The 10,431-nt window shown below is 51.5% G+C and overlaps 2 protein-coding genes across 7 annotated transcripts in view; both read right to left on the reverse strand.

Moving 5' to 3' along the window:
* Positions 1–1,930: 1,930 nt before the first annotated feature.
* TMEM89 (transmembrane protein 89) overlaps positions 1,931–10,431 on the reverse strand; it is a 19,009-nt gene continuing 10,508 nt past the window's right edge. Inside the window, exons 2-3 of the mRNA XM_003800565.2 lie at positions 2,505–3,342; positions 1,931–2,121 (exon numbers count right to left, since the gene is read on the reverse strand). Of these exons, the coding sequence (XP_003800613.2) occupies positions 1,936–2,121; positions 2,505–2,987 (669 nt within the window). The 5' untranslated portion in view covers positions 2,988–3,342 and the 3' untranslated portion in view covers positions 1,931–1,935. The remainder of the gene's footprint in view (positions 2,122–2,504; positions 3,343–10,431) is intronic.
* Positions 3,992–10,431, reverse strand: part of SLC26A6 (solute carrier family 26 member 6) — a 13,268-nt gene continuing 6,828 nt past the window's right edge. For 4 of the 6 annotated variants that reach the window (XM_023519524.1, XM_023519527.1, XM_023519525.1 and 1 more), the window contains 10 exons: positions 9,778–9,873; positions 9,585–9,691; positions 9,096–9,165; positions 7,747–7,839; positions 7,548–7,655; positions 7,026–7,118; positions 5,636–5,815; positions 5,402–5,456; positions 5,002–5,138; positions 4,482–4,763 (listed from right to left, as the gene is read on the reverse strand). In XM_023519524.1, coding sequence (XP_023375292.1) covers positions 4,749–4,763; positions 5,002–5,138; positions 5,402–5,456; positions 5,636–5,815; positions 7,026–7,118; positions 7,548–7,655; positions 7,747–7,839; positions 9,096–9,165; positions 9,585–9,691; positions 9,778–9,873 — 954 coding nt within the window. In that variant the 3' untranslated portion in view covers positions 4,482–4,748. Of the gene's footprint in view, positions 4,038–4,481; positions 4,764–5,001; positions 5,139–5,401; positions 5,457–5,635; positions 5,816–7,025; positions 7,119–7,547; positions 7,656–7,746; positions 7,840–9,095; positions 9,166–9,584; positions 9,692–9,777; positions 9,874–10,431 lie in introns of those variants that run through there. The other 2 variants (XR_002775913.1, XM_012811927.2) reach the window with 2 other exon arrangements.

Consider the following 10,431-nt stretch of genomic DNA (forward strand, 5'->3'; position numbering starts at 1 on the left):
CTCACACCTGTAATCCTAGTGCTCTTAGGGGTAAGGTGGGTGGCTTGCTTGAGCTCATTTTAAGATCAGCCCGAGCAAGAGTGAGACCTCATCTCTACTGAAAATAGAAAATAGTCAGGCATTATGGAGGGTACCTGGAATCTCAGCTATTCAGGAGGCTGAGGTAAGAGGCTCACTTGAGCCCAAGAGTGTGAGGTTGCTATGAGCTATGATGCTAGGGCACTCTACTCAGGAGGCAACAGAATGAGACTTGGTCTCAAAAAAAAAAAATTCTCTTCAAATTTTATGGACATACAACTATATGGTTCCTAATGGTAACCATACACACATAGGAAAAATGGGAAATTGTAGCTAAATGTACCTTTTTAAAATAGTCAATACAGAATTTTACAAAATATTTACAAATTCTTGTTTTGATATACAAATATTAAAGATATGAGTTTGTTAATTTCCCCTGTATGGCAACTTTTGAGACACCCTGTATTTGTAGCATTATCTTCCTATTTTTGTAAAACGAGTAGTAATATCTTCACTCTTATTTCTGACTTTAGTAATTTGTCTTCCTTTTTTCTAGTCAATGTTGTTAGTGGTTTGTCAATTTTATTGATCTGTTCAATCAGCTTTTGGTTTTGTTGATTTTCTCTATTGTTTACTAGTCTCTATTCCATTAATTTTTGCTCTAATCTTTATTATTTCCTTCCTTCTGCTAGTGTTGGGTTTAGTTTGTTTTTTCTAGTTCCCTTAGTTGTAAAGTTAGGTTGTTGATTTGAGATCCTTTTTTCTTTTTCTTATTTTCTTTCTCTCACTCCACCCTGGGTAGAGTGCCACAGCTTCCTAGCTCACTGCAACCTCAAGCTCCTGGCTTCAAGTGATCCTTCCACTGCAACTTCCCCAAAGTGCTAGAATTATAGGCGTGAGCCACCATACTCAGTTTTGTTTTTGAGACAGAATCTCAATCTGTCACCCTAAGTAGAGTGCTAGGGTGTCCTAGCTCACAGCAATCTGAGGGTCTTGAAGCAAGCACCACTGAGGCACCAGACCTTATCTGAGGCTGCCATAGCAAAAAAGATGGTTAGGGCTGCTGGGCCTGAGCTGGATGGTCAGAGCAAGAGCCAAGGATCTAGTGTTTGCTATTGGAAACTCGGAGCAGTGATACCCTGGGAAGGACCTTGCAGGAGCAAGGAAAAAAGGAAACCAGAGCCAGATGCTTTTTGGTGGCAAAGTTAAAAGTCATGGGGATAGCTCCTTTGTCAATCTCACTGAAATGGGGATAAGGATGGATGATGCAAGGGAGTGAGATCCCATAATGAGGACCCAGGGCTCTCAGTCTCCCATTAGAGATCCTTCAGGTCTGGCTCCAGCCTCACCATTGTCCCCCACCCACCTCAGTTGACCGGTCACTTCCTTGGCTCCCCCTGTGCACCGGAGAAGCCTATGACCCTCACTTGGCCCTTGAGGTCCTGTAAGACTGGGGACTGCCCACCTCAGCAGTGTACAGAGTACCAAACTCAGCATGTGGCCTCTACTCATGTGACCTCCACTTGCAATACCCTTCCCAATACCCACTCCTCCCTAGGACTCAGCCAGATTGTCAATTCCTCTGGGAGACCCTCTCTGAATCCTCAAGTCTATCCTGGTGGTCAAGTCTTCTACAACCCTGGGGATTCCCTAGTACTGGTTAATCAGAGGAGAAGTTGTGTTTGTGGATGGGATCCTTCAGGAGGAAAGGTCAGTATGTGAGCCATCCTGGGCCTTTCCTGCCCACCCTCCCTGGACACCAAGGCCTCAACAGGTCTGCTGGCTATAGGAATGGAAAGGGGACACAGGGTCCAGACAAGCCTGGAGAGAACACATGCACAGGCTTGAGACCTGGCCCAGAGCCTCAGGGCATCCCCACCCCAGCTGGCCATCAGGCAAAGAGAGGCATGTGTTATGTCACCCATTCTGGGTAGAAGTCCCCTTTATTTGGATTTGCTGCTGTGTGGCTAGACGCCGTAGGTGGCTGTCAATGTGGACCAGGAGGGCATCCAGCATGTGCAGGACTCCAAGGAGCAGGGTACGGTCTGAGATTGGGGCCTGCCGCTTCCAAGGCCCACAGGGGTCAGTCGTCACCTGTGGGTGCTGAGAATAGGACCAAGAGGCAGGAGGGAGAGTGGAGGGACAGGCCAGAGGCATGACAAGGGGCAGCAACGGAGCTGAAGAGGAGGGTGTAAGGCACTGCCCGGAGGAGATGGGGAGGAGACAGGGTGATGGTAGATCATGGAGGGTCTCTTGTGGGCTATAGTGGTCATGGGGCCTACATAGGCTGAATGAGAAAGGAGCACTTAAGGGGGACAGATGTGAAGGAACTGATAGGTAGAGACATGTGGACAGAAACAGGGACAAGGGGATGTGAACTGGAGGCAGGAGGCCTATAGGCCAATAAGGTAGACCAACAGGGAAGGGCTGGGTAAAGGGCACAGGCACACAGGTATAAGTAGAGGTGAGAGGGGAGTTATACTTACCTCAGCTTTGGTGGCCTGTACACGGCGCCGCTGTAGCACCTTGCGGCTGATCGCCAGCATCATCATGGTAGTAGTGAGTGTGACCCCAGCCACAGGGTAGATGCGGTTTATTCCCAGGTCCATCCAATAGCCAGGGCAGCCCAGGCCACTCCCACAGCCCTCCATGCTGTTTGGTTGGCACCCCCAAGGCTGCAAGTCCAGCCCCACCTGGTACCAGAGGGGCCGTGACCAGGAGTGGCTGGGTACAGGTGTCACCAGCAGGAGCAGCAAGGCCAGTGAGGGCAGCATGTGCAGCATGGCTATAGCTAGTGGTGCCCGGAACCTGGGCACCTGGCAACAGGCAAACACCCCTCCCCCAGGAACAGTTCCAGCCTGGCTAGAAAATGAATGGGGCAGGGGGCTGGGCTCTAGGGCTGGGGGGAGAATGGCAGGCCTCGGCCTCGGGCCTGGTTTCCACTCTCCCAGTTGGACTGGCCAGCCCATGCCTGAAGGACTGCTTCCCCCACTATTTCACTCATCATCCAACTCCTAAAATCCAAACACCCCACAGCCCTAAAGCCTGCTGCTCTCCACCAGGGGCTGTGCCCCCAGGCTGACCAAGCAGCACAACTGGTCTGTTCACTAGTCCCTACAGCCAGCCCGGGTCCACATGGCAGCAGGGTGAACACTCAAAGATGTGGGATCAAAGCCCACACTCTCCTGTCTAAACAAAGCCTGTGCGGGCTCCTGCTAGCCTGGGCAGTCTCCCCCAACTGCTCACTTCCCAACATGCCACTCCTGCCTCCTGCAGTCCTCCCTATGCAAAAAGCACTGTTCTGTACTCCTAGAAAGTTACCATCTCATGACTAGAGTTTCAGGTCAAGTGTCACCTGCTCCTGAGTCTCCCTTCCTCTCTCTCACGTGACCATGCTTTATTCAACATGTTTCAAGCCACCTATACTTTCTTATGCTTTCTTGTTTGAGGTCTGCCTCCCAATCCAGCATACAAACTTCATCCAACCAATATTTACTGAGCAGCTGGCAAGCTCCATTCCTGGTGTTGGGATATGGCAAGACAGAGCAAACAAAAAACTCTGACTTCCTGGCTCAGCTTCTGGGGATGGGGAGAGGGCAGTGCCAGGCACTAACACAGGTCATGATAAAACAAAGTTGGGCATAGATGCCTCAGTGATTTGGAGGACAGGGCAGCCTCTGTGCACTCTCAGGGCAGTGCCAGTGCCCAGCACATACCTGGTACCTGGCCAGTACCTAATAAACAGCAAAGTTTGTGTGTTTTGAACAGGAACCTGAGCCTGGCACTGTTATAAGCATTTCCTGGCATTTGTTCATTGAATAACGAGCAACCGTGAGGCCAATGCTATCATTCCTGCTGTACTACTGAGCACATAGGCACATAAATACCCTAATATTGTCCCTCCCCTGCTATCACTCAGCATGGCAGCTGGTCCAAAGCCCCTACTGCCTGCTGGGCCACATACCCAGATGTTGGCACTTTATAGCAGAAATCAACACATGCTTCTTGGCCAACAGCACCTGCAAAAGCCCAGGCGATCTAATTATAGGAACAGGCATACTTACCTAGTAAATCCATCATGTCTATTCTTATTTTTAAATAGTGAACAGCTGCTCTTCCTCAGCTGGTTGCTCAGATGTTCATTCTGCACCCTCCAGGGGCTGCCTAGTAGCACCATCCTGCCCTGCCCCTTATGGAGTATATCTAAGAATGGACTATTCCTGAGAAGCAGCTCTAATTCCAGCTGCTTTACAGCTGATGACACTGGGCTGGGCTATGTTTGGCTGGGGGGAACCTGAACCTGGGATGCCCCCCAACTCGCCTCTTCTGTACTCTCCCTGCCTAACTCATACCTCTTTAAATCTCCTCAGCTTCTGACCCTACTGGGGCATAAGAAAGATCAGAAGCCAGAGCTATGGACCACTCACCACCAAACCCATACCAAGCCACAGCACAGCCTGGAGTTGGGAGGGCAAGTCTTTATTCCTGAGGTTGAATACATCCATGTATCAGCTCCCTTCCCACATTTGGGCAGTGCCAACCTAACTGTCCCAGGCCTGGAACACTGACTTGGAGTCCCAGGATCTCCATCCCTGAGATATGTGTATGTATGCATGAAGGGGACTCCTGGGTGGCACCTGGAGGCAGCCCAGGGGTGGGGGGCTTGTCAAAAGCACCTCATCACAGCCTCCAGAAAGAGGTAGGCAGTCTGAGGTAGGGTGGCAGCATGGTCAGAGTTTGGTGACCTGAATGGGCAGAGGAAAGGAAGCTCCAGTCAGTTTCTAAAGGGCACACACCAGCTCCCCACCCCTGGGAAAGCAACCCCTGTCCCTAGAAGCAGCTGTACCCAAAAGCAGGAAGAGAAGGCAGTGGGTTCACAAGGGCAGTCTGTCACCAGGACAGACTTCTTGGAGTTGGGGCCAGGGTGGGAACAAGCAACAGATTAAGAAAAAAAAGTTTAGACCCTCAGAGGTCAGCTCTCACCAAAACAGGGCTGTCTGGGCCAGACTTCGGGTGTTGGAGGGCAAAAGTGACAGCATCATGGACAGAGGCAAACAGATGCTTCTTAGTGATGGATGCATCAAAGAAATGTCCAGCCTCTAGCTGGGTGATCACAGGGCCTGTAGGCAAGGAGTAGGTCTCCCCTGACTCTCAGAACCACCAGGAACCCAATCCCCAGGAACCAGCAGAATGCCCTAACCCTATCACCCCTGACCTGCACCCCTGAGGCTACAGCTAAATCCCAGCCACTCCTGTCTCCCAGGATACTTCTGACCTCCAGTTTTAGAGACTTTTTCCTTGTGCTGCCTGGCAAACATTTTTCTTGGCCGAAAGAGTCCCACCCTCTTCCCAGATCCCGCCTGCTATCCCCCTCCCCACGCACTGTGGCAGGCTGCCATGTACACTTCCACCTCGATCTCTTGGAAGTCATGGAAAATCTGCCAGAGAAAAGGGGGTCAGACTCAAAGGGAGGCTCAAGGACTCAAGAGGGGACTCAGAGGGAACTCAGGCAGGTTTGGGGAAGTATAAAAAGGGAACTCAAAGCAGAGGGCTCTCAGGGTTAGTTATGGGGTCAACGTGGAGGCTTGAGGGGCCTTGGCCTGGCCCAACTCCTTACATTCCTCAGGCTCTTGAGGCACACGGTGTCCACAAAGGAGAGGGCACCCAAGTCCAGAACAAGGCTATGGAAGTCTGGCTGAGGCAGGCCTAGGGCCTTCAGTGTGGACATGTCTGGGGCCTTGGCATCTTCTTGACCACTGGATGCTGTGTCTTCTAATTTATTCCCTGGGCTCACCTGCTGAAACCAAACATGTTACAAGGGCCACCCAAGAGGGGGTGAAGGCAGAGAATGTGTACAGATATCAAAGACACACAGGGTCAGATGTAAGAGCCTGTACATAAACACACACACAGATGGGGCATGCATGGGACATGAGGACAGTCAAGGAGGAGCCATCATGTACATCAGCAAAGACAGGAAGGACACATGGGGACACATAAAAGAGCACACCCAGAAACATATACAACTGCTGTTACCTCCCTAGCCAAGGCTCAATTGGGACACAAAAAGGGAGGGTGCCAGGGACTGTGCATACTCAGTTAGCCAGGGTGGAGTGGGTGGGGTGCCCAGGGCAGACGAGAATATGCCTTCATGTCTGTCTGTGTCACCTGGGCATTGGATTCAAACCCTTGGATTCAAGTCATCCTCTTGCCTCGGTCTCCTGAGCAGCTGGGACTATAGACATATGCTACTGTACCTGGATTTGACCCAACCCCCGACTCTATATTTTTTCCCCATATACCCATTCCTTCCCTCTAAACCTGAACAAAGGCTGTGGGGTCTTGTGGTATCTACAAATTCAAGGTCTTCATCTAGGGCGCAGTAGCTCACACCTGTAATCCCAGCAGTTTAGGAGGCTGAGGAGGGCTGATCGCGTGAGCTCATGAGTTCAAGACCAGAGACTGAGCTAGAGAGAGACCTCATCTCTTAAAAATAGCCGGGGCTCAGCGCCTGTGACTCAAGTGGCTAAGGCGCCAGCCACATACACCTGAGCTGGCGGGTTCGAATCCACACCCCAGGCCTGCCAAACAATAATGACAGCTGCAACCAAAAAATAGCCCGGTGTTGTGGCGGGCGCCTGTAGTTCCAGCTACTTGGGAGGCTGAGACAGGAGAATCACTTGAGCCCAAGAGTCAGAGGTTGCTGTAGGCTATGACACCATGACACTCTACTGGGGGCAACAATGTAAGACTCTGTCTCAAAAAAAAAAGAAGGTCTTCATCTAGGCCTGAGATTCTAGAAAAGAGAACCACAAGCAGAATTCTATAGTGTATCACTAGAGATCTCCCCACAGAGTATCTGAGCTATCATCCTTTTCCTCTTGCCATTAGCACAATATCCTGGAACCCACAGCTAGTGGGTCAATGGTTTTCCTCATGGGACTTTCATGGGCGCTCGCATCTCTGCAGCTCACGTCTAGCCTCTCCTCTCCCACCACCAGCCTCACCTTGGGTTTGGAGTCCTCCAAATTGTGGCTCTTGATGTCTTTGAGGCTGGTGTTGACATTAATGGAAACTGAGGTGTCCTTGGAGGAGGCAGCCTAGACCAGGAAAGAGTGGGGACAGGAAGGAACTATCCCAGCTACCTTTACCACCACAACAACCAGAGCTGGTATCACGCACTGGCTTTGGGAAAGTAGGCAGGCCAGGATCCAAAGCAGTGGGACCAAGAGCACCCATGCTGAAGGCTGCAGGGTTCTGACCAGTTCCAAGAACAGCCATAAAATGGACAAGGACCCTGATGGTTCACACTGTCCCTGGTTCAGAAGATGAGGGAAAAACAAACCACTGCCTACAGCCCTGACTCACCAGGGGTGAGAAGCAGGGTCACTGGAGGCAAGAGGGAGAAAATGGGAGGTATAAAGCAATGAGTCAGGAGGCTGGAGAAAGACTAGGATTGACAGCAGGGCAGAGGGCAGAGGCCAAGAGCAGGGCAGGAGTCACGTGTCACCAGTTAAAAGTGGCCCTGCCTGTTTCTGAAGCTTCTTCTCTTTCCGCACTTGTTTCAACCTTAGCTGCTCCTGCTTCCTGAGCAGCAGCTTCTTCTGGGAGATGAGGTGGTCAACATCCACACCACACTGGAGGCAAATGTCAGGGAAGGGGAGGTAGAGGTGGGCACTCCAGGGAGATGAAGGCCTGACAACCCACCCTGGGGACCCCATGCCTCACCCTCTGTTTTAGTGTATCACTGTAGAACTCAGCATTGGCAAAATACACGGTGGTTGAGGAGCGGAAGATCTTCACACCCGGGACCTCTCTGGCCTGGGGAGGGGGCAGAGTTGGGGTAACTGATATTCCTCTCTCCCTCCACTGCATCTGTTCTTCTGCCTTTCCTCCCCTGGAGTGCTGAGGGCCACCAACACCCAGTGCTCTGCTCCACCTGTGGCCCATGCCTTCCTAGAGGTTTAGGCCACATACCTGGGACCATGGTGGTGTCATCCTGTCTGTTCTGCTGCCTTTCCTCAGTTCAGGCCCTCAGCAGGGGACAAAGCCGGTACCTTTCCCTCCCCACCTCCCCTGCCACTACCCAGGTCAGGTTTCAGAGGCTCTTAGCCTTCCTCTTGGGTCTCCAACCCCTGTCCCAAGGTCTGTTCTCTGTGTGCAGATAAAGACCCTCCTGTCATCCCAACCAGACCTTCTCTAGCTCTCATCTACTTCAGGACACAGTTCAGGCCTCCGCTTTGGTATTCAGAACTGCAAAATGTGGCACCCCCTTTCTATCCAGCTGGGCTTCTCCCCTCATATCCTTTCCTACATCTTAATCCCTTGGTTCCTCCCTTCACTCTGCCTGGTCCCACTGTGCTCAGCCTTCAAGGCTTCATGTTAGGGGGAATGGGCTTCTTTTATTCCAGAGTCCCCATCTATGTTCCCAGCACCTAGCCCAAGACTTCACAGAAGGTAAATGAATGATTGGGGACTTAGTAATAACCCCACTGATCAGATCAAAAGCAAGCTTCCTTAATGTTCTAATGCCCCAAGAACCCTGCCCCTCCAGTACCTCTGACCCAGGGGTGCTTCACAGGATGAGGCTATGCTTCTGGCTCCAAGGCCTAGCTCTGTCTGTCCAGTTTCCTCTGCCCCTTTGCAGCCCCTCAGACTCCTAGTGGGGGTCATAGACCCCAGTTCCTCCCTTCCAAGGATCAAAGCCAAAGTGCCTCAGACCCCAGTATCCTGGCCAGGTGTGGAAAGGACTGACAAAAGCTAGTTTTGTTGTCTTGCTTTATTGCCCTCAGTAGAGTCCTGTGGCATCACAGCTCACAGCAACTCAAACTTTTGGGTACAAGTGATTCTCTTGCCTTAGCCTCCCAAGTAGCTGGGACTACAGGCACCCACCACAACGCCTGGCTATTTTTAGAGACAGGGTCTTGCTCTTGCTCAGGCTGGTCTTAAACTCCTGAACTCAAGCAATCTACCCACTTCAGCCCCCCAAGTGCTGGGATTATAGGTGTGAGCCACCATGCCTGGCCTGACGAAAGCTAATTCTGTCCATCACACCCCACCCACACCATCCTGCTCACCTCTGAGTACTCTGCCACATCTCTATAAATGTCTGTGCCTGGCAACTGCCCCAGGACAGAGTAGTGGGGCCTGTGGAGAGAGTAAGTGCAAGAAGAGGAGAACAACAAAAAGGTATGAAGGGGCTTGGCACCTATAGCACAGTGGTTACAGCGCCAGCCACATGCATCAAGGCTGGTGGGTTTGACCCCAGCCCAGGCCAGCTAAACAACAATGACACTGCAACAACAACAACAAAAAATAGTCAGGTGTTGTGGCAGGCGCCTCTAGTCCCAGCTACTTGGGAGGCTGAGGCAAGAGAATTGCTTAAACCCAAGAGTTTGAGGTTGCTGTGAGCTGTAACACCACGGCATTCTACCAAGGGCGACATAGTGAGACTCTGTCTCAAAAAAAAGTATGAAGAAACCCATGGTCCCCAAAGATGTGGGGAAAGCTAAGGGGAGGCAGTGACGAGCCCCCTGGAATGGGGAGGTCTGATGTGGTTGACTCACAGCTGTGTCCGGACCACCAGGAGCAGCAGGGAGAAGACTACTGCAACCATAAGGCCAAGGTCCAGGTTTAGCAGGATGGTGGCCACAAAGGTTGCCAGCCAGATGAGCTGAGAAGAGAGGGCAGTGGTCAAAGCATCAAGAAGGGCTTGGGGCTAAGGCCCCCAACCCAGCCCTGGGCTCCCAGGCCTCTCACCAGATCTGCTCGATTAGCCTTCCAGAGGGAGCATATGTCAGTGAATTGCATCAGCATGCCCTTCAGGTTCACGATAATGGTGGCTGCCAGGACTGCCTGGGTTCGGGGGATGTCATTAGGGGCTTTTAAGATGCTAACAACCCAACCACCCAGGTATGACTCAGACTGACCCCAAGTTGGGCAGAACCTCAACTAACACTAAGTACCACCTATCTCTTGATTCTAACAACTTGGATATGACTCTGAAAGGTTCTAACCTGATTCTTTTTTTTTTTTTTGAAACAGAGTCTCACTTTGTCACCCTCAGTAGAGTGCTGTCACGTCACAGCTCACAGCAACCTCAAACTCCTGGGTTTAACTTATTTTCTTGTCTCAGCCTCCCAAGTAGCTGGGACTACAGGCACCTGCCATAATACCTGGTTACTTTTAGAGATGGGAATCTCACTCTGGCTCAGGCTAGTCTCAAACTTGTGAACTCAAGTCAATCTACCTGCCTCCACCTCCCAGAGTGCTAGGATTACAGGCGTGAGCCACCATGCTCAGCTAAACCTCCACCCTTTTTTTTTTTCTTGCAGTTTTTGGTTGGGGCTGGGTTTGAACCCACCACCTCCAGCATATGGGGCTGGCACCCTACTCCTTTGGGCCACAGGCACC

The sequence above is a fragment of the Otolemur garnettii genome, unplaced genomic scaffold (genome assembly GCF_000181295.1).
Source record: "Otolemur garnettii isolate 467f Iridium unplaced genomic scaffold, OtoGar3 scaffold00179, whole genome shotgun sequence".
Lineage (NCBI taxonomy): Eukaryota > Metazoa > Chordata > Mammalia > Primates > Galagidae > Otolemur > Otolemur garnettii.